At 42.2% G+C, this 24,075-nt stretch overlaps 1 protein-coding gene across 2 annotated transcripts in view; it reads right to left on the reverse strand.

Annotated features, from left to right (window-relative positions):
- The window catches only part of LRP2 (LDL receptor related protein 2), a 178,220-nt gene extending 174,656 nt beyond the window's left edge, over nt 1-3,564 (reverse strand). For both annotated transcript variants that reach the window (XM_049887376.1, XM_049887375.1), the window contains exon 1: nt 3,014-3,564. In XM_049887376.1, the coding sequence (XP_049743333.1) occupies nt 3,014-3,092 (79 nt within the window). In that variant the 5' untranslated portion in view covers nt 3,093-3,564. The remainder of the gene's footprint in view (nt 1-3,013) is intronic.
- Nucleotides 3,565-24,075: the final 20,511 nt, after the last annotated feature.

Below are 24,075 nucleotides of genomic sequence, written 5' to 3' on the forward strand. Positions count from 1 at the left end.
GATTCCTCAAAGAAATGTTTGTGAAAAATGCTAAAGACTTTCCTATGTACATTTGAAAATTGGAAATATGAATAGTAAACAAAAAAAATTTTTTTAAACAAAAAGTGTATGTTAATTTAGGTGTTGATATATATATAATAAAAGTAACTACTGGTTTATGATCACTGTCTACACACTTTATACCATTCCAAGCACTTTACTTATTTTATCTCTTTATGTTCATAAAAGACTTTGGGGTAGATTCTCTTTATTATCATGCCAATTTTGCAGATAAGCAGTCTGAGCCACACCAAGTTAAGTGACTTCCCCAAGGTGACACAGCTAGAAAGAAGGGAAGCCATTACTGGAACTCAGACAGCTTGACTCCATAGCTCACTTTTTTCTTAAAAAGCTGTCTACAAAATAGGAGAAAGCTGCAAATAACATTTTAACTACAGATGTGGAATAATTAAAAAGAAAGACTAACCATAGGACATTCATAGTTCTTCTCTTCCTATTTCTAGTGATTAAAAAATTGGCAGTGATGTCCCACCTCAGATGTGGTGCTTAAATAAAGGCATCTACAATGTCATCATACTTCATCTGATAAGCAGGATCAATAAAACAGGTATCTAGACCTCAAGCTACCAGCTGAAGACATTCAGAGGACATGTATCTAAAAACAATGAAGGGGAAAGACTAGAAATGCAGAGCTTTCGGTTCAGGTCTTAGAAACCTGAAATGAGTTTCTGAAAAAATACCCAGTTACAAAGCAGCAGGTGGATTTTTGCCTTAAATGGTAAAGATTTGCAAAATGCCCCTCAGCTCCCTTTGTAACCACACACAGTTACAGACACGGTATTAGACAGCATGACATTTTAATACAAAAGAAAAAAGACAAAGAAATGATCAGAGAGATTCATATATCACAATAGTTAAACTATGGACTCCCTTGAGTCTGCCATTTTCTAGCAGTATGACCTTGGACAAGTTACTTAATTACTCTGTGTCTTATCTATAAAATAGGGATAATAAGATACCCACTACTTCAAAGGAGGTACTATTAAGATTAAATGAGTCAATAAGTGTAATGGACCTGTGTGTGTGTGTCTGTCTGTGCACATATATAGATAGATGTTATAGAATGGAAGCTAGATAGATTTAAACTATCAAGAAGAGTAAGTACAGGTTATTTGATGTACCATCAACTCAAGCTAGAGAACATCTGTTTTGGTTGGGGGAGGACGGGTGGGGAGACAAATAAATCCAGCCAAGATTTTCTTTTGCCAGACATTTAAAGAAACATATAGTAAAATCCTGTGGCTATATTTAGGACATGAGTTAAATATAACCCTAAGCAGGGTCTCAGGTTAAGCCCTCAACAATTCTTTCTTGTGTTACCAACACCGAAAAAAGGTGTTCAAAGGAATTGCTAAAGGTCTCCACCTGCCTCCCTTCCCTTTCCAAAGATTTTTGCAACACCATTCGGGCTTGTTGGCTTTCCACACTTCTTCCCAGAAGTCTGAAACGGGTGCTGTTAGGAGGTGCTGTATAATTACTTACTTGATTCCGTCTAAAGAGCTTAAACTAAGAATTGAGGAAAGAAAGCAGATTAACCATTTGAATACATGCCACCGCCCTTTCCCTCCACTCCACCCCACCCCACCCCCATAAGTGGGAGCTTCCACAGTCCCCACCCGTCAACCCCAATATGTGATCCGGGAAAATCAATTTATTGCATTGCCTAATCCTACAACAAAAGGGGTTTCATTTCATTGTAGGACAATTAAGTTGTCCGACGGGAAGGACGGAGAAGGAGGGGAAACGGGGCGCGGGGGGACTCTCTCATCCCCACAGACAGATTAGTCCCGTGGCGGCTGCAGCGTCCGCTCTGTCTGTCTGGTGGTCGGTCACACGCAGCTCCTGGCTGCTACCTAGCAACGCAAAGCCAGAGAGAGAGCTCGCCGGTTCCACTGCCTCCTCTTCACCGTTTCCATTCATCCCTTCTCTCTCTCTCTCTTCTCTCCCTCTTTCTCGTTTTCTCTCTCTCTCTCGTTTTCTCTCTCCAAACTTGCTCTTGTGCCCTCTTTTTCTCCCTACAAATTCGCTCGCTCTCTCTCCAAACTCGCTTCTCTCCCCCTCCTCTCCCTTTTCCTCTCGTCTTGCTCCTATTTATTTCCCTCTCCTCTTCCCCTGTTACTATTTATATTCTCTCCACTTCTTCCTCTCTCTTCTCTCCAGAGCTCTCCAATAACGTAAGAGAAGTTTAAAGACCTTAAGACCAGAAACTTTCTGCATTCGAGCCCTCAAAACTCTGGCCGCGCAGACCGGCTCCATTCATCCACACAAAAGCCCCCACTCCCGGGTTGGAAAGAAAACCCTTTAAGAAAATCCTCCAACTTATCAGCCGCTCTCTCGGCCAATCCCACCTCCTGGCCTTATCGGCTCGTAAATGATCTGTATCATGAGATGCGGTCTCTTGGGGGGTCACCTCAGGACCAAGTTTCGCCGGTGATCGGGGGAGAAGGGGGAGTGCCCTAGCCCGCGGCCCTGGGCGCGCCAAGAGATCTCCCCGGCAGGGCGTTGCAGGTGGAAAACTGCGCTCTGAACAGTGCGAAGGACTACTCAGCCCTGGCGAGAATAAATCCGTGGGGCTAGCAGGTTGGAAACTTGGTGGAGAACCTCATTCTCTGGAGATCCAACTACAAAGTGCTTTCCAGAAAGGTCGGGAAACAGCCCCCCGTGGGAACAAAGACGGGGGCCCCGGTGCGGTGCGCTGTCACTGAAACCCGCGGGGCTGCTTTCTCAAGTTTGCAGCTGCACTGTTGCCGGGGCGAAGGAGGGGCGCTCCCGCTAGCTGCTCGCAGGGCAACCTGAGCGCTCCAAGGGGAGCCGCTCTAGCGGCGCCGCCTGCCCTAGCCCCTGCCCCGCCGCGCTCCCCTCTACCGCCCGCTCGCCCGCCGGCGGACGGACCCAGCCACTGCCCGGGAAGTCCGCGGCTCCGCGTGAAGCTGAGACCGGCAGGCGTGCTTACCTTCGCCGCTGACCGATATCAGGCAGGCGGCGAGCGCCAACAGCAGCGCGCACGCCGCTGCCGCCGTCCGGCGCTGCATCCCTGCGACGGTCTCCGCGCGTGGCCACCGCCGCACCGGCCTCACGGTTCCTTCCCCGGGAGGTGGGTGCGCGTTGCAAGTAGCAAGTAGCAGGCACCACTTTAGGCCCGCACTTCGGTCCGTTCCCGGTGGCAGAAAGTCAGCCCGGGACCTCGAGGCATCCCGTTTTCTACCCGCGCCTGTCCCCACCCTCCAGACAGGGTATAAAGCCCTTTAGAACCGACCGCCCCGGAACTAGCATGCGGGAATCCAGCGGGGCAGGCCCCCTGCCGCCCGGCCCGCCCCCAGCACTTTGCAACGCAGGAAGGAGCGGGTACTCAAAACTCACTCGCGTTCGTACTTGCACACTCCACAGGCACAAGCACACTCACAGGTAGCCAATCTAACACGCACACTGACGCACATACAGTCGCACACACTCCACAGTGATTGGCAAACACAGCTACTCTCACACGTGCACGCACACTCCTCACAGTCATATGCACACACACACAAAGTCCTCATAGTTTCACACTCACACACACACACAGGCACGAGCTACCCTTGCCTGTCTGCAGGATTTTCCTGAGCACTGAAGCGGTTAGGCGGCCCACTGGGGAATCTACCACCCACACGGTCCGAGAAACTAAAGGAAGAATGGAAAGTAATGGGGGGGGGGGGGAATGTCAAAAAGAGTAGGGGAGAGAAGGGAAAGGAAAAGAAAAAAGAGAGAGAGAGAGGTGGAAAGAGAGGAGAGGGAGAGGGAAAGGAAACAGTAAAGGCGCCTACTGGAGGTATTTGTCCCCTCCGTTTCTGGTCTCGAATCCCTTGATTACGACGATTTCCTTCGATAGGGTTGAAGCTACCGAGACAGGGTGCCCTGTGTTTTTAAAAGTTAGGGAGGGGGCTGGGTCCTTGTTTGGCTTTTCTTAGCCACCACAACTGTAAGTGTTAAGGGCAGATTATGATTCTTACAAGTCTGCGTTTTGGGGGGCAATTCGTTTTGAAGTACAATTGAACGAACATCATTTCCTTCGTGCAGATGCCCGTTTGTAGAAAGGAGAAACATATGGGGTTCTGGAAACCCCGCGGCACCCTCCTTGGACAGGCTGGCAAGGACCCGGCCCTGGAGCACTGCGAGTGAACCTTACACTCGCCCTTAGAGAACCGTCCTCAGCCAGTACTTGACAACAGAGTGAACAGAAGAAAGGAGGGTTGGCGCAACCTGTTTCTCTGCCTTGGGAGCCCAGTGTGAGAAGGGGATGTTTGTGGATCTGGAGTCGACCCAGAGTCTACTGCCCAGGTCCCTGCACCAACTCGGTAGCGGAGCCTGGGAATCCTGGTCCAAGGAGTTCGTTGTCAGGAGCTTTTTCCCACAGCTAGAGGCCTTGGAGGCTGCAGCCCTGGCTACACGTGGCCCCTGGGCTGTGTTCCGCCTCCTCGCCATCTCACCAGGGGCGAAAAACCTGCCAGGAACTGCCAGCCCCTTCACTCCAAAGTACCAATCGTCTGGGGCTCTGCTGACCCCAACGGTCCGAAGCGCACAGCTTTCTTTGGCTTCAGTGGTTGGTGCAACTTTGGGCGGGAGGAGAGGGAGGAGGTAGGTGCCGTTTTTGAGATGAGAGAAGGAAGGGAGGGAGGGAGGGAAGGAAGAAGGAAAAAAAAGGAAGAAAGGAAATTCAGAGTATAAAGTTGAGAGAAAGAGCAGAAAGATTTCGTGGCGAGATTTGGAAATCCCGAGTTTTCTGCTCTGGCCAGAGTCTCGAGAACTCTACTTGCCGCGCTGCACTGTATTTGTGCGGCGCCGAGAGGAGGCAGGATTGGGGACCGTAGGGGGCAGGGGGCTGAGAAGCGAGAGGGACGACCCGGGTGGGAGGAGGGGAGCGGTGAGGGGCCAAGATGCTATACTGCAGTCTCCGCGGGTGATTTATGCCGGTTCCGGGCGGCCGGAGCAATGGTACGAAACCGCGCCGGGGTCATGCAGCTCCGACGCCCGCCGGGGCCGCGCTGCATGGTCAATGAGCGTCCCAGCACCCCCGAGTTACAAAGGGCGGCCGCCGGCCCTGGGGAAGCGCGCACTGCAGGCCCGGTGGGAGGGACGGAAGATCGAGCTGGCGGGAGGGGCTGAGCTCGCGCCCAGCGCGCGCGTGGGCGTTGGAGGGTGGAGGGCGGAGGGTACCCGCGCAGGCGTGAGCGCAGGGCGGTGTAAGAGTGCGTGCGCGTGTGTGTGTGTGCGTGTTGTGTGTGTGTGTGTGTGTGTGTGTGTCCTTTCACTGTAGCAGCCGGGGCTCCAAACATTCCTTTCTGCACTGAAGGGTTTTCCTCATTGTTGTCTCTGTGTTCCAGTGTTGCCAACTTACTGGAATTCCTGACGTGGTTGCACAGCAGGGCTCAGGCTGAGCAAACCCGCCAGCTGCGTTAGTGTTTGGGGCCGACCCTGCAGTTAATCCCAGAATAACGCAGGAGGAGGGGGGAAAGAGGGAGGGAGGGACGGCGAGAGGGAGGAGAGCAGAGAGAGGGTGGAGACGGAGAGGACCAACAGAGCCAAGCCAATCATTCTCAACACTGTGTATGTAAACTCACACATTCACGCTCTTTTCTCCTAGAAAATCACATTTTCTAAGTACAGTCTCAATCTTGTGACACTTGAAAAAGCATCTTCTGCAGCCTGCACCATACACGTGTTTATCTCCAGAATCTATACTTGAAAACGCCTCTTGCGGGATTTGGACCGCCATCTGGTAAAGCCCAAGCTAATTTCAACTAAGACTTAAGCCAGCATTATTTCTATATGATGCAAAAGTGTACATTTTCCCCCACATTTCTCTCTCCATGTGTGTATTGCAGGATTTACAGAACATTTAGCCAAAAGAGAGGAGAAAGTGCTGAAAAGTGAAATTTGTCCTAGCAAATTTGTTGATTCCCTTATGTTTTTTGGCTTGCCTGTATTATTTTACTTATTCTCTCAACCCCAAATTACTGGAAATATAATTCCTGTTCCTATCTTATGCTTCCACTTCAAATAAGCATGAAGTTATAAAATCTCCTTAGGTAAAATCCAACCACAGTTCGCTATTTGTCCAACCCAGATTTGCCTCCTGAGTACCACAGAGCCAATTGCCCACTGGACAGCCCCTATTCAGTGTCCCACCACCTCCAGCTCAGCATAATAGAGCCTGAACCATGAACCTCTGGTGGTGCCTATCCCAGAAGTCAAGATAGAAATTTGTCATTCTTGCTCTTCTACATTTACCCCCATCCATGTGCAATCAACCATGAAATTCTGTTATTCAAATTCCTCAATCCACCCATTTGTCTCTCAAATGCACCCACCTCTCTCAACCTCACTGCCAGTAGCCACCAGCCCCTCTTACCTCAGTTACAGCAAGAGCCTTCTAACGGGCTTCTTGCTGTCAGTTCTGCTCCCTCTTAACTATTTTCCATTTTGTAAACAGAATGATCTAAAGTCATATTTCCACCAGACAAGTGCTTACCAGTAGGGACCAGTAGAAGGTTACAAAATCAATTCAGTAGCTCAAGACAAGGATTATTTTCAAATGAATTCCAACAGAATAGGAACTAAAATAACTTTTATGCAGAAAGGATATTTTTTTTCGTAACACTCCTGTTTCAGTTAGGCATACATATGTATATATATTCCTATACATATACTGTGTCACCATGTAAAATATATTTTTATTATGCATCTCAATCAACAAAAGTTTGAAGTTATCTCTCTACAAATTACTTATTAAGGGAAAATAGTAACTTTAAGTGCAGAAATTTAGCGGACACCATATTGACAAAGTAATCAAAGTTAACATAACAATCAAAGTGAACATGACACAAACTAATAGCATATGCCTCCTGATATGACACACTGTGAAGCGCACAGCAACACTTTTATGATATTCCTGCCCAAAATGCATAAGCTGAATCTACTCATCAGAAAACATCAGACAAACTCAAATTCAGAGACATTCTACAAAATTACCTACCTTTTCTTCAAAAATAGCAAGGTCATAAAAGACAAAGAAAGGCTGAAGAACTGTTACAGACTGAAAGAGACTAAAAGAGATATGACAACAAGATGCAATGCACAGTATTGGACTGGATCATAGACAAAGGGGGAAAAAAAAAGCTCTAACGGACATTACTGGGAAAACCAAAACATTTCAATATGAACAATGGATTGAATAATAGTATCATATCAGTGTTAAATTTTCTGATATTGATAACTGTAAAGTGCCTATTAAAGAGGATGTTCTGTTCTTAGAAAATATGCCCTGAAGTCAGAATCAACTCAACAGCCACGTGTTTGGGGTTTTTTTGTTTGTTTGTTTTTTGTTTATTTGGGGTATGATTCTGCAACTTGCTCTCACATGATTAAAAAAAAAGTGTGAGAGCGTGTGTATTAGGAAAAATAGAGAATAATAGGGCAAATGGACAAAGGATATATGAGAGTTTCTTATGCTATTCTTGCAAATTTTCTGTGAGTTAAAGATTATATTAAAAATATTTTTGAAAAACTTGCATTAGATCATAAGTTCTACAAGGGCAGTCTTCTGTTATCTCCCAGTGTTTGCTCTTACTATTCCCTCAATTTAGAACTTTCTCGCCCTCCAACTCTTCCCGCATCTGGTTAATTTCTATTCGGTTTTCTGGTCTTATCTAAAATATTCCTTCCTCCATGATACTTTCCCTGACTTTCTGTACTGAGTTAGGAGACTCTCCTATATATGCCCTAATAGCTCTCTCTACTTCCCTCAGTCCAGCACCTGTCACACTTTTTGTGTCTCCTTGGCCTCCTCAAGGATCTTCTCCCCATTGCAGCAAGAATACTCTTTTTGCAGTCATTAAACCAACCATATGGCTCTCGTGACTATAACTCTTCAATACTTTCCTATTATTCCTGGAATGGAATCCAAAAATGTTAGCACGGCCTATGAGTCCCTGCAGGACCTGGTCCCTGAACTCTCTCCAGTCTCACATAACAGTCCAGCCACACTGGCTTCCACTCAGTTCCTCAAACATACTCTAGGTAGTTCTCAACTTATGATATATTCGAGTTAAGATGAACTGTACTTACAACCATCCCCTTCTTTTTTTTTGGTACATCTTATTGTTAGTAATATATACTACATACAATGTTGCAGTGTGTAATTTGCTAATGTTATCATCCTCAGATGTAATGTTTCCAACACCCAAATATAGGATTTATAAAGACACTGCTAATGGAAGGCCCTAATAACGAAAACCAAAAAAAAAGACGTATTCGATTTAGATGAGAGACGATTTAGGATGGAGTAGTGGTCAGAATTGCACCTCATCATAAATGGGTAACTACCTGTATATGCTTTCCCAGCCTCACGGGTGAGATTAAGAGGCCTGGGAGAGAGAGCAAAGGTTCATGGAGCTACCTAAGTTCCTGACAGCTCTTCTGTTCTGGCTCCTAACCTAGTCATCCCCCTTTTGCTTCAGCAAATTCAAGAGCATTTCTGCCCCTTGCAGAAAATACAGAGTGAGACTGAAACCATCCTTAAAATGTGCCAAAAAGACTCTTAAGGCACCTCACCTATCAGGCAGTCCCAGTAGGCTTCTGGTGTAATAACAACAGCAGTCCATACGAAAAAAGCATTGTATTCATTACACTTTTGGGTTTTTTTTTTTTTTTTTTTTGGCTTGAAGCCTTTTTTCTTTTAATAACATTTGGCCTGGGAGCCTCAGGACTAGTTCTTAGGCCATGTACCTGTGCCTGCTGGGTGGCCAAGGTCAAGAAAGCCACAAAGAGACCTAAAGGAACAACCATTACAGGAACAATACTTTCCAGACCAAAAATGGAGATACCAGGTATAATATAACAAGGGAATCTTTCTGATTTGCAACTATTCGTTATATAAAAAGTCTTGGTATTGCCTCCTGGCCTTTTGGCTAAAATCAAGTGTGAAGAGTCCCGGCAAAGGTTTGAAGAATAACAGGAACTCTAACAAGTCTCTAACTTGAAAAAAAGTTACACAAAATTAAGACTTCCCTGAAAAAATCCAGGAGTTAAATTCACCATCACAGGGAGGCTTCGGAGTCAGCTGGGGCTAAGGCTGACACAAATGTTCTGATGAGGCCAGAACCAAGTCAAGAACAAGCGCAGTGATACTTCATAAGTGCAAGGTAGGAAGGCTAGGAACTCAGTTGTTAGCTGCTGTCAGGTCTACTACCAACTCGTGATGACCCCATGCACAGTGGAATGAAACACGGCCCAATCCCGCACCATCCCCACGATTAGTTGAGGATCAGACAGTTGTGATCCATAGGGTTTTCAGCGGCTGATTTTCAGAAGTAGATTGCCAGGCTTTTCTTCCTACTCTCTGTTAGTCTGGAAGCTTCACTGAAACCTGTTCAGCATCATAGCAACCTGCAAGCCTCCAATGACAGATGGTAGTGGCTGCACATGAGGTGCATTGGCCAGGAATCATGCATAGAAGGAGAGAATTATACCACTGAACCACCACTGCCCTCAGAAATTCAGTACACCGGTTGCCGTAAGATAGGCATTGCCGTTGAGTCAATTCTGACTCATAGCCACCCTATGAGACAGAGTAGAACTGCCCCATAGGGTTCCCAAGGAATGGCTGGTGAATTCCAGCTGTAGACCTTTTGGTGAGCAGCCAAGCTCTTAACTACTATGCCACCAGGGCTCCAGGAATTCAGTAGCAGGGTCAAAATGGTTAGCCTCACTGCATTTAAATTCCTCTCTCTTAGGAGCAATTTTTGAAGATAAAGGTCAGTGGAAACATCTGGCTGGGTAATGACTCTTAAGAGTCAGAAGACCAATATAATTCCATCAGTCCCACAGTCTGCCTCTTATCTCAGGGATTGTGAAAGGGCTGGAGGTTGTGGAAAGGTGTGTGATAAGAGTGTATGTAGGAAAAAAAGGTTTACATAAAGTCAGAATGTATGATTTTTCTACTAAAACCAAGTGGACAATTACCGCAGTATCATCAAGACATATAAATCCAGTCTTCAGTGTCCATAGGTTTGGGGGCATGCAGTAGAACTCAGCCAGTATCCACATTACAGAAGCCAGGTCTGTCTTGGTCACCACTAAATCCCCAGAACCTAGAATAAGACCTGGTACATGGCAGACCCTCAAAAAATGTTCAGTGAATCAATGAATGAAATAAAACAGCATAAACTCTGCATTCAGCTTCCGGCATTCAAATCTGAATGCTGAATTAAAATCTGAATACTGGGAGTGACCTTACAGAACACAACTTATACCGAAAAGATTTTGAGATCTTGAGTACTACGGAAAGTGCCCTAGGGATATTTCAGAGTTTTACCTTTTTAGCAATATGTGGTTTTAGGGCCTACTATTTGACCTTCCTATATGAGTTAAATAGAATAAAACCCAGCAACAAAAAAAGCCCAGTGCCGTCAAGTCGATTCCGACTCATAGCAACCCTATAGGACAGAGTAGAACTGCCCCGTAGAGTTTCCGAGGAGCGCCTGGCGGATTCAAACTGTCGACCCTTTGGTTAGCAGCCGTAGCATTTATCCACTAGGCCACCAGCAAATAGAATAGTATTTCTCAAATGCTCACAGAGGACACTTGGCAACATTAGACAACATTTTTCGTGGTCTCAGTTGGAGGATTCTACTATTATCCAGCGGGTAGAGGCCAAAGATACTGCTAAACACTCTACAATGCACAGGGCAGCCCCCACAACAAAGAATTATCTGCCCGAAAATTTCAATAGCGCAAGGCTGAGAAACACTGGAAGAGAGCAATCAAATGGTCAAGAACAAATCATCAAATCCATTCAAAAACTACACTAATATGAGGCATTTCAAGAAGCATTTCAAAACGGAGAAGATGAATATCGGTACCGATCAGTTCTTACAGGGAGCCCTGGTGCTGCATTGGTTAATTAAGTGCTTGGCTGATAACTGAAAGGTCGGCAGTGTAAACCCACCAGCCGCTCCACAGGAGAAAGATGTGACATTCGGCTTCTATAAAGATCATACCCTAGTAAACCCTATGGGGCAGTTCTAATCTCTCCTACAGGGTCACTATGTGTCGGAATTTACTGGACAGCAACAGGTTTTCGTTTATGGGTTCTCTGTGCTTCAGAGATATTTAAGTAAATGCAAATGAAACAAAAAAAGTACTTTCCTCTCCTCTCTGGTTGACTCAAGCCCCAAATCAAGTGTGTCTCCTTTGTAGTAAAATCCCTCCATCTCTTCCAAAGAGTCTCTTTTCTGTACTCCCATCCCACCAAACGCTTACCTTCATTATAATTTGCATCATGTGACAAAAATTACTTGCTTAAATTTACACCTCCCCACTAAACTTTATACTCTTCAAGGTCTTCTTTCTTTTTTAATAAACTTTGCTATTCTAGGATAGATTTACAGGAAAATTGCAAAGACAGTGCAGAGTTCCCTTATATCCCACACCCAGTTTCTTCTGGAATTAACATCTTACATTAGTATGGTACACTTTTTCATAACTTTGAGGACTAAGATGCCTGATCCAAGCATGATTTTTTTTTAATTGCCTCATATGCATATAAAAGCTGGATAATGAATGAAGAAGACTGAAGAAGAATTGATGTCTTTGAATTACGGTGTTGGCAAAGAATGTTGACTATACCATGGAGTGCCAGAAGAATGAACAAATCTATCTTGGAAGAGGAAACCCTGGTGGTGTAGTGGTTAAGTGCTACGGCTGCTAACCAAAAGTTCAGCAGTTTAAATCCTCCAGGCGCTCCTTTGAAACTCTATGGGGCAGTTCTCTTTGTCATATAGGGTCGCTATGGAATCGAGTTGATGGCACTGGGTTTGGTTTTTTTGGTTTTATCTTGGAAGAAGTACAGCCAGAATGCTTCTTAGAAGCAAGGATGGGGAAAAAAAAAAAAAAAAAGAAGCAAGGATGGAGCATGTTATCAAGAAGGACCTGGAGAAGGACATCACGCTTGGTAAAGCAGAGGATCAAGGAAAAAGAGGAAGACTCTCAAGGAGGATTGACACAGCGGCTGCAACAATGGGCTCGAACATAGCAATGGTTGTGAAGATGGCGCAAGACCAGGCAGAGTTTCATAATGTTGTACACAGGGCTGCTATGAGTCAGAACCAACTCAACGGCACCTAACAATGACAGCAACAATGAACCATTGTTGTTACATAAGTATTAACTAAAGTCTATATTTTATTTTATTCAAAAAGAAGGCCTAATAAAAATTTAAAAATAAGTAAATAAAAATAAAAAATAAAGAAAAGAAGCCCTGGTAGTACAGTGGTTAGGTGCTGGGCTACTAACTGAAAGGTCAGGAGTTTGAACCCACCAGCTGCTCCATGGGAGAAAAGACCTGGAGATCTGCTCCTGTAAAGATTTCAGCATAGGAAACCCTCTCGGGCAGTTCTACTTTGTCCTGTAGGGTTGCTGTGAGTTGACTCAGCAGCATGTGACAATAACCACGAAGTATTTTATTCAGTTTTCCTTAATTTTTATCCAAAGCCCTTTTTCTATTCCAGAATCTCACCCAGGATACTGCATTACATTAAGTCATCATGTCCTGTTAGGCTCCTCTTGGCTCTACAGTTTCTCAGGATTTTCTTGCTTTTGATGATCTTGGAAGTTTTGAGGAGTACTGGCCAGGTATGTTGTATATTTGACCTCAGTTGGAATTTATCTGATGTTTTTCTTATGACTGGACTGGAGTTTTGAGGACAAGACAACAAAGGTAAACTGTCAATCTCAGATACTATCAGCATGACTAATCACTGTCCATGTTAATCTTGATGACCTAGCTCAGGTTGTGTTTGTCAGGTTTTTCCACTATAAAACAACAAAAAAAATATCTCGATGACCTGGCTCAGGTAGTGTTTGTCAGGTTTTTCCACTATAAAGATGTTCTTTTTTCCCCCTACTCTTTAGAAGCAAGTTACTTTGCACAGCTCTCTCTTCGACATCCAAGGGAGGGGATTCTTCTGCATGGACATTTTGTCTCTTCTCCCCCATTAACTTATTTATTCAACCATTTATTTATGTCAGTATGAACTCACGGATATTTGTTTTATACTTTGGGTTATAATCCAAAGTATTAATAAAAATTATTTATTTTATTGCTCAAATTATTCCAGATTTGGCCACTGGGAGATCTTTCAGTTGGCTTCCGTGTGCCTTTGACATACATCCACTATTTTGGGGGGGGGGGGCTTGTTTTGTGTTTTTTTATTTTTTTCTTTTAAGCACTTCTTCATTTTCTGGCACCACAATGAAAGGATTGATAGTTTCATCTATATAAAAAGCAAAAAAACAGGATAAGCCATTGTCATGGATTAAATTGTGTCCCCCCAAAATACGTGTCAACTTGGCTAGGTCATGATTCCCAGTATTGCATGATTGTCTACCATTTTGTCATCTGATGTGATTTCCCCATGTGTTGTAAATCCTACCACTATAATGTAATGAGATGGATTAGTAGCAGTTATATTGATAAGATCTACAAGATTGGATAGTGTCTTAAGCCAATCTCTTTTGAGACATAAAAGAGAAAGGCCAGCAAAGAGACATGGGGACCTCATACCAACAAGAAAGCAGCACCAGGAGCAGAGTCCATCCTTTGGACCTGAGGATCCTGTGCTGAGATGCTCCCAGACCAAGGGAAGACTGATGACAAGACCTTCCTCCACAGCCAACAGAGAGAGAAAGCCTTCCCCTGTTAACAGGCACCCTGAATTCGGACTTCTGGCCTACTTGACCGTGAGAGAACAAACTTCTCTTTGTTAAAGCCATTCACTTGTGGCATTTCTGTTATAGCAGCACTAGATAACTAAGACAGCCATGTTGAAAGACAAACTGAGAAAACATTTTTTTACATCTATAACCAAAAAAGGGTTAATATTATAGTATAGAAAAAATTATTGAAAACTAATAAAAAGTTGAGTACTCTATTAGAAAAATCTGACAACACAATAGCTAACATTTATTAGTGTTTATTATGTCCTAGGCACAGTTCAAAGTGCTTTATGAATACCAACTTATTTAATCCTAATGGTAACTCTGTGAAGTAGGTACAATATAATTACTTTTCTTTTATAGGTAAGGAAACTCAGTCCAGAAAGGTTAAGCAATTTGCCCAAGGTCACACAGCTAGTTAGCAGATCTAGAATTTGATCCCAGTTTGATCAACTCCTGAGTATCTTAGCTTGGAATTTGCCTGAAGGTAGACCTGTGATACAAAGGCTTGTATGCATATGATTTATTTAAGAAATAACTCTGGAAAGCAGTAATGAGTGATCAGAAAGAGTGAGACAGGGAAGGAGGAAAAACTATGATATCACTTCTGTGGCTACCTGGGGCTCAGTCATTCTAGGACCTTCTAAGCAGGGTATACAATGACTGCTTCCCAGAATTGTCCACCTGAAGATCAGCCAGGAGATGTATTTATCCATCAGCTCCCATTCCTTATTCGTTGAGAGTTATCCACAGGAGCATTAAGTACCCTGTGTGTATGTGTGCTTGCAAAGCCCACCAGTGTCTGCAGCAATGCAGAAGCCCCAAACAGAAAGCATAAGATTTGTCATGGGCACCTGAAGTGTACTGCTTCCTGTTTGAGATGAAGCCCATATGAGGAGCCCAAGCAACGAGGCAGTTGTCATACCTTAATGTTCAGTGGTAGTCTTACTTACCCCTGGTAGAATCACTTCTCCTGGGAATCAGGACTTTCAATCCAGCAGAGCCTAAAATGGCTGGACTGACAAGCAAAAATTTTAGGTGATAGTGAGAGCCACCGATTTTTCTTCCACTCCTTGAAGACAAAGCATCATATATCTGCCATACACTGCATCTTGTGCAATGGTTAAGCGCTCAGCTACTAACAGAAAGTTTGGCAGTTAGAAGCCACCAACCACTCCATGGGACAAAAGACCTGGAGATCCGCTCCCATGAAGACTGTTGTTGTTAGGTGCCATTGAGTTACTGGTTCAGATTCATAGCGACCCTATATACAGGAGAAATAAACACTGCCAGCTCCTGTGCCACCCTCACAATCATTGCTATGCTTGAGCCCATAGTTGCAGCCACTGTGTCAATCCATCTCATTGAGGGTCTTCCCCTTTTTTGTTGACCTCTACTTTACCAAGCATGATGTCTTTCTCCAGGAACTGGTCCCTCCTGATAACATGTCCAAAGTACATAAGACCAAGTCTCACCATCCTAGCTTCTAAGGAGCATTCTGGCTGTACTTCTTCCAAAACAGATTTGTTCATTCTTTTGTCAGTCCATGGTACATTCAATATTCTCTGCCAACACCACAATTCAAAGGCATCGATTCTTCTTCAGTCTTCCTTATTCATTGTCCAGCTTTTGTATGCATATGTTGTTGTTAGGTGTCATCGAGTTGGTTCCAACTCACAGCAACCCTATGCACAACAGAATGGAACACTGCCCTGTCCTGCACCATCCTTACAATTGTTATTATGCTTGAACTCATCGTTGCAGCCACTGTGTCAATCCATCTAGTTGAGGGTCTTCCACTTTTCTGCTGACCCTGTACTTCACTAAGTATTATGTCCTTCTCCAGGGACTGACCCTCCTGGCAACATGTCCAAAGTATGTAAGATGCAGTCTCGCCATCCTTGCCTCTAAGGAGCATTCTGGTTGTACTTTTTCCAAGACAGATTTGTTTGTTCTTTTGGCAGTCCATGGTATATTCAATATTCTTTGCCAACACCGCAATTCAAAGGCATCAACTCTTCTTCAGTCTTCCTCATTCATTATCCAGCTTTCACCTGCATATGATGTGATTGAAAATACCATGGCTTGGGAGAGGTGCACCTTAGTCTTCAAAGTGACATCTTTGCTTTTCAACACTTTAAAGAGGTCCTTTGCAGCAGATTTGTCCAATGCAATGCGTCTTTTGATTTCTTGAATGCTGCTTCCATGGCTGTTGATTGTGGATCCAAGTAAAATGAAATCCTTGACAACTCCAATCTTTTCTGTTTATCATGATGTGGTTTATTGGTCCAGTTGTGAGGATTTTTGTTTTCTTTATGTTGAGTGTAATCCATACTGAAGGCTGTGATCTTTGATCTTCATTAGTAAGCGCTTCAAGTCCTCTTTGCTTTCAGCAAGCAAGGTTGTGTCATCTGCATAACGCAGGTTGTTAATGAGTCTCCCTCCAATCCTGATGCCCCGTTCTTCTTCATATAGTCCGGTTTCTCAGATTATTTGCTCAACATACGGATTGAACAGGTATGGTGAAAGGATACAACCCCAACACACACATTTCCTGACTTTAAACCACTCAGTATCCCCTTGTTTTGTCTGAACTACTGCCTCTTGATCTATGTACAGGTTCCTCATGAGCACAATTAAGTGTTCTGGAATTCCCCTTCTTCGCAGTGTTATCCATAATTTGTTATGATCCACACAGTCGAATGCCTTTGCATAGTCAATAAAACACAGGTAAACATCCTTCTTGTATTCTCTGCTTTCAGCCAGGATCCATCTGACATCAGCAATGATATTCCTGGTTCCACATCCTCTTCTGAATCCGGCCTGAATTTCTGAAAATTCCCTGTTGATAGACTACTGCAGCCACTTTTGAATGATCTTCAGCAAAATTTTGCTTTCATACGATATTGTTTGATATTGTGCATGCATATGAGGCAACTGAAAATACCATGGCTTGGGTCAGGTGCACGTTAGTTCTCAAAGTGACATCTTTGCTTTTTTAACACCTTAAAGAGGTCTTTTGCAGCATATTTGCCCAATGCAACACATCCTTTGATTTCTTGACTGTTGCTTCCCTGGGCATTGATTGTGGATCCAACTTTACATGAAGATTACAGCCTAGGAAACCCTATGAGGCAGTTCTACTCTGTCCTATAGATTCACTATGGGTCAGAATCCAATCAATGCATACAACAACAAAGGACACCACACCAACCCCAGTTTTGTCCTTGAGCTGGTGACTTAAGTGAGAATTTAATAGAACATTCTGTTGTTCTATTAGGGGGGCTGCTTCTGAGCTAATGAGGCATATTGTAGGACCAAAGCATTCCAGGGATTTACCCCCATTGTTGCACCTTCTTCACTATAAATGGGTTACTTGTTCTGAGGCAAGTTATGCAAGATTCCATGTTAGTAAATAAAGCATTCTGTACAACCTCACGTGACAGTGCTGGCAGAGACATCCATATTCAGAGTGTCTGCTGATTTTAGTAAGAACAAATTACTTCCCCTTCAATGTGGAAAGGGTCCAATGTAATTAACTTGCCACCAAGGGACTGATTTTTCTATTTCTTCTTGTGTCAGTATTGATAATTTTTACTTTCCTAGGAATTTGTTCATTTCACCCAAATTTTCAAATATATTGGCTTAAATTTATTTGTTATTTCCTCATATTATCTTTTTGGAGTATCATTTATAACATTATTCTGTTTTCATTATTATATTGGTTATTTGATGTCTTTTCTCTTGGTCAGTATTGTCAATTTTGTTGGTCTTTTCAAAAAAAACAATTTTTGGTTTGTTTTTAACCAATTGTATTTTTGTTTTGTATTTTATTGATATCTTCTCTTTCATTATTTCCTTCTTCCTACTTACTTCATGTTTTACATACTGTTAAACTCTTTTTTATTTTACTGTATTTTTTAGTTCCAGGATTTTCATTTGAATCTTTTTTACAGCACCCAGTTCTTCTTGTGAAATTCTCCATTTCATCATCTATTTTCTTGAACATAGCAACTGTGATTATATTAAAATCTATGCCTGGTAACGCCAATGTCTGGATTGCCTCTTTAGGAATAGTCTGTTTTTTCACTTTTTTTTTTTTCCAGTCACTTCATCCTAGCTCCTGGTACGCCTGGTAAATTTTGATTGAATAACTTACATTGAGTATGAAAATGGTATAGACTGTAGATAATGCTATTGTCTCCAGAGAGAATTTATTTTCCTTTAAGTAAGCAGTTAGAAAAGGGGTAGTCCTTGAGTCAATCAGGATTTGGTGTCTCAATACTGGATTTCAGACTTTTTGATGGCTGAGCTATTTCAGGTTTGTCTTTACTATTAGGATATAGCTCTTCAGGTATCTCAATGGAAAACAGAGTGTTTGCAGGACCTCTCCTCTTCCTTGGTGTATCTTGCACTCCAGTGTTTATCTCACCAGCACCATGATACTACTTAAAGCTCTGATCAATCTTTTAACATCTTAGCTTCCACTTTATGGTAGACCTCTAAGTTGAATGCACCTTACAAATTGGAAATGCCTTGAGGTTGGAAAAGTAGCAGAGAATTTCAGGCTTACCTCAGTGTTTTTCTTTTCTCTTTTGAATCTTCATTTCTCAAGTGCTGTCTGTCTTGTTGCTCTCTGATACCTTTAAACAGTTGTTTCATATTTTTAGACCCTCAGGTGGTTTGCTCTAATATAAACTATTCCATCATAGCTAGAAGCTGAAGTCCACGCTAGTAATTTTAAAACACAAAAAATAAGGTAAAATAAAATGAATCATTTTTGCCTATTTTATTGACAAAGTTTAAAAAACTGAAAGGTACAGTGCTGGAGAAGATATGAGGAAACAGGCATGCTCATACACCGATAATGGGAGTGTAAATTAGGGTAATATTTTTACCAATATATATACAAAATATTAATATATGTACCTTGGCCCAGCCCAGGAATTCATTCTAGGGAGGGAATATCACAAGTTTGCAGGGCACAGTTCCCAGATGTTTAAAAAATCAGTTGCCCAGATATTGATGATGTTTGCACAACATGATTAATGTAATTGATGTCACTAAATTGTACATGTGAAAAACATTAAATTGGCAAAAATTGCGTTATATATATTTATACAACAACCAAATCTGTTGCCATTGAGTCAATTCCAACTCATGTGACGTCATGTGTGTCAGTGGAACTGTGCTTCATAGGGTTTTCAATAGCTGATTTTTCAGAAGTAGATCATCAGGTCTTTGTTCTGAATTGCCTTTGGGTGGACCTAAACCGTCAACCTTTCAGTTAGCAACTGAAAATATTAACCATTTGCACCACCCAGAGACTCCTCCTACCTGTTCAAGGGTCCACTTATTCTTTATATTTAATTAAAATTTGTTTATACATAATGTCAATGTGAACATGATAGCTTTAGAGTAACATTTAACCCTTGAAATACCTCAACCTAAAAGGCAAATTAGGCTAATGGAAAAAAAATTTTTAAGTTAAAGTAAAAATAAAAATACAACCTACCATTAACAGTATTTAGCAAGGTGGATAGCAGTGAGGCATTGATCCTCTACCATCTGATTTTTTGGCCACGGTAATTGTGGGTATATTGACAGAAAACTCTATCAAGTAGTTCCAAACATCACTCTTTGAAACTGATTTACTACTTATGCAACTGATTTATAGTCAAAATGCTTGTTATTTCTCAAATTCGAAAATTGGAGGTGCTTTGTAACAAAGGTTTTAGAAAAGAGCCCTGCAAATTCTTTTCTTCCAGCACAACTCCTTCCAGTGGGTGGATAAAGATAAGGATATTTTCCATACCTGACTGCCTTTGCCTCCACTGTCTCAAAGTCAGCTGGTTTTCATCTGGGCTCCTGTCTTCACTCACCAGCCACAGTAAGGCTGATCTCGGTTGTCCCCTCTTGCTGGTATGATTATTTCAACCAGTAATTACACAATTGCCCGAGTTATAAAAGAAGAGAAAATGTATTGGAACTAGGGCCTTAAACCCATTGCCCTCGAGTCCATTCCGACTCATAGTGACCCTATAGGACAGAGTAGAACTGCCCTACAGGGTTTCCAAGGAGCAACTGGTAGATTTGAACTGCCGACCTTTTGGTTAGCAGCCGAGCTCTTAACCACTGTGCACCAGGACCTCACAAATTAAATTTTTTTTTTACTTTATTTGCCTTCCATAAAAACCCCCTATTTGTAATTTGGCTCTAACTTACTTGCTATGTCATTAGAAATCAGTTCTTAGAAATTTAAATGGTTAGCTTATTGTAAATATTATTTTTATCTAGGTAATAATGTTTAAAAAATCAATTTGCAAAGTTGCATGGATTGTATGTATTGTTCTGTTAAACTGCGTGGGTGCACGCGCGCACATGCGCGCATGTGCCCATTTGTAGAAGAGAGACATGCCCGAGATCAAGGCCAAGAGTGAGCTCTAGTCTGAAAGAATGGAATAGTAAGAAATGGTAGGAGTGGTTAGCTTAAAATGATGGGATTTGGATGATTATTGTCTTTTTTAAGCTTTTCTGTACTGCTTAAATTATTTACAATGAACACATGTTCTTTGTGAAAACAGAAAAAGAATACTGAAGTTATATTTATTGGCCATAGCATAGTTTCCAAAGTTTATTTGATCATCTGTCTTACTCTTCACAAGTTGAGAACTTTTAGGAAATTTCTTAAAGTCACCAACAAGCCGATGAACAGCCAGAACCCAAATCCAGGTACCCTGACTGCTAAGCTGGGGTTCTTACTGCATTGTTACTGCTTTGTTGCACTGTAACAGAAGTTAACTACAGGAGAAACAGACTTTTCCAGGACTCTTAAGGCTGCTGATATAAGCTCTTTCCCCAAAGTCTCTTGGTTTGCATATTATAATACTGAAGATCTGCTCTTGAAAGACCTCTAAACCAAACCAAAAAAACCAAACCTGTTGCCACTGAGTTAATTCTGACTCAGAGCAACCCTATAGGACACAGTAGAATTGCCCCATACAGTTTCCAAGAAGCGCCTGGTGGATTTGAACTGCTGACTTTTTCGTTAGTAGCTGTAAGGTTGGCTTTTTCTCCTCAAGATCCTCAGTTGGCCAATTTTGTATCATTTTCTGTAAGCCACAAGACCCTTCATTTGAAACCAATCTAAAATGAAAAATAGGGCAACTTAATGGGGTGGGGGAAGAGAAGAGTATTAATTTCTTCCTTCCTTAGATAATAGATTGATTCTAGTTTCAGCAGTGGACATATTGTAGTGAATGCAAAAATGTGAATGGCAAGGAGATGAGTCTCAATTTAAGTTTTCTGCAGCCCACAACTGATCAGGGTCTATGGCTCTCATTCTCCCTATTTTATGGCTGCCCTGATTCCATGGTCCACAACAACAGCAAATGGTAGTCAACAAGGGCCCTCATCAGCATGATCTGGCATTGTGACCCTCCGAAACATACTTTTAATTGGGAGAACAAATACTGTTTGCATTAGTGATGTCAGAATGAATAAAGAACCTGAGGTTTGTAATAAGTTTGTTCAGTTGTTAGGTCTTTTGTTCTACCTGTGTGTCTGTTTTATATATTATTCCTGAGGTATTTCTTTCAGGAAAAAAAAAAACTTGACAGAAATTTAATGACATAGTTTTTCACAGAATACATAAATAAATCCTGAAAACAAGCCATGAAAGACTTTTCAGATAGTTAAAGTTGTTATGCCCTGCCTTTAGCCTATAGGCATTTACCAAATACACATGTGCCAAGCTTCTTTGTAGTTGAATGAACAAGGGAATAAATGAAATGCTCATAAACCACTCAAGTTTTCTGATTTTTTTCAATGATGCAGATATTTCTTCTTTCTGCTCCATGTTAATTCAATAAATGATCATTGCTTGGTCATGAATCAACAACATGAAAGACTTTGCCACCAGACATTGTATGAGATAGACACCAAGTCATCTAAGATGTGGTTCTTGTCTTCCAGGGGCTAACAATCTAGAACATGGGCCAGCAAACTACAGGTCAAATTCACCAGCTTTTTGTATTTGTCCGGCGCACAGCTAAGAATGGTTTTTATGTTTTTATATGGTCAAAAAAAATCAAAAGAAGAATAACATTTTGTCACAAGTGAAAATTATGCAAAATTCAAACTTCTAAATCTGTCCAAAAATAAAGCTTTATTAGAACAAAGCCACGCTAATTCATTTGTGTACTGTCTATGGCTGCTTTTGCACACAACAGCAGAGTTGAGTAGTTATGACAAGACCGTATACCCCACAAAGACTAAAATATTTACTATCTGTCCATTTACAAAACAAGTTTGCTGACTAGTGTTCTATCTAAAGGATGAAGCAAAATATATATACAAATAACAGCAAATTCAAGCACCATGCTAGTGACACACACCCTGTGCTAAGTGCCAAAGGATTGCAGAGACTAGGTGCATTGGGGTGAAAGAGGTAACATTCGAGCTGGTCCTTGAAGGATAGCAAGGATTTAGCAAGTGACTATTCAGAAAAGTAGAATATTGTAACAAAGGGGACAGTTTGCATTAAAAAAAAAGGAAAAGTGTAAGCTGGAAAAGGCTTTGGGAATAAGACACCCCAACTCTATAGTCAAAAGAAATTATTGGGAGCAAAGAATGTGAATAGCTCAGTCCTTGCTCCTTTGTAACTGAATACTACAAATCATTAATAATCATCAAACACCACATTTTAAATAAAAAAAAAAAAAACGGTTGCCGTCAAGTTGATTCTGACTCATAGCAACCTTACAGGACAGAGTAGAACTGCCCCATAGAGTTTCCAAGGAGTGCCTGGTGGATTCAAACTGCTGACCTTTTGGTTAGCAGCTGTAAAGCACTTAACCACTACACCACTAAGGTTTCCATTTCAAATATAGTAGCACTTTAATTCTCATTCAATAGTATCATCTGGGGTTCACTGCATTCCAAGAGCTATTGGAACAAAGTGTGTTAAAAATTGTATAGTCTGCAAAAAGGAGACACTTGGATTGGATTGGTCAGTAGTCACACTATTAGTGACCTGAATAAAGCAGATATGAACACTCTACCCAAATACCACTGCAATATTTTATAGTTGTATTTTTAAATTGGCAAGTCTATATCTGCATGGCTGGCGGCCTGAAAGGCAGTTAATAAAAAAAAGTGCTAGTTTTCAGAAATCCTGTATAACTGCTAAAGTACCGTGTCAGTAATCCAAAGGTTATGAACCCCCCAGCCTGACAGTCACTAAGTAGTCAATTTTTTACCCCTTGGCCAAGGTGTTTTCTTAGTTAGGAACCTTCCCAGAAAATCATGTTAGAAAAAAGCAAAGCTCCAACCCTTGGACCCTGAGATGATTAAGGTAACTGTTTTACTTGATAAACCATGGGGAAGTTAGAAAAGGAAATGTTTAGCTCTTGCTGCTGCCTTTGTACACATTAAAAGTGTAAGGGTCGTCATCGGCAAGCTTGGCTGTGCAGCACTGCTGTGCCAAGCCACCACTGTTCCAGGGCCCAGGAGCACTTCACAGGGGAGCCTGGCTGGGACTTAGGGTTATAGAAAGATATATTCAGAAAGGTCCCCCAGACCTTCCCAATAATAAAGCCTTGATGAGCCTATCACAGGCAACCCTCAAGGTTAAGAGATAAACCACCTGAGTTTAAGTCCCAACTCTACTCCCCCACAAGCTGTGTAAACTTGGTGAGTTATTGAACCTCTTTGTGATTCGGCCTCTTCATTTGCAAAATGGGATTAATAATAGTGCCTACCTCATAGGGGTTTTGTGAGGATTAAATGTTCAGTAAGTATCACTTATCATTATTGAAGGCTCCAATATATGTGTCCTCTACAAACAAAAAAAAAACAGACCCATTGCATCAAGTTGATTCCAACTCATAGTGACCCTATAGGACAGAGTAGAACTCCCCTATAGGGTTTACAAGGAGTGGGTGGTGGATTTGAACTGCAGAACTTTATTGGTTAGCAGCCATAGCCCTTAATCACTATGCCACCAGGGAAAATCAAAATACCTGCTCTACTCTTCATGCCAAGGAGTCCTCAGTCTTCCCCAGGTTCTAGTCTATTAATGATGCCATGTTTCTCACCATATAATATAAACTTCCATTTCTGTGGACTTGCTTTGCTGACCACTATTCATCAGACCCACTGAAGTCATCTGTGAGATGTAATAACTTCAGCTTTAGAAAAGGCCTCTCCTATAATTTGTAAGAAGGGTGAGCAGTCTAGAACTCTTCGACTTGACTCTCCAGAAGC

The sequence above is a fragment of the Elephas maximus genome, chromosome 6, assembly GCF_024166365.1.
Source record: "Elephas maximus indicus isolate mEleMax1 chromosome 6, mEleMax1 primary haplotype, whole genome shotgun sequence".
In the NCBI taxonomy this organism is placed as follows: Eukaryota; Metazoa; Chordata; class Mammalia; order Proboscidea; family Elephantidae; genus Elephas; species Elephas maximus.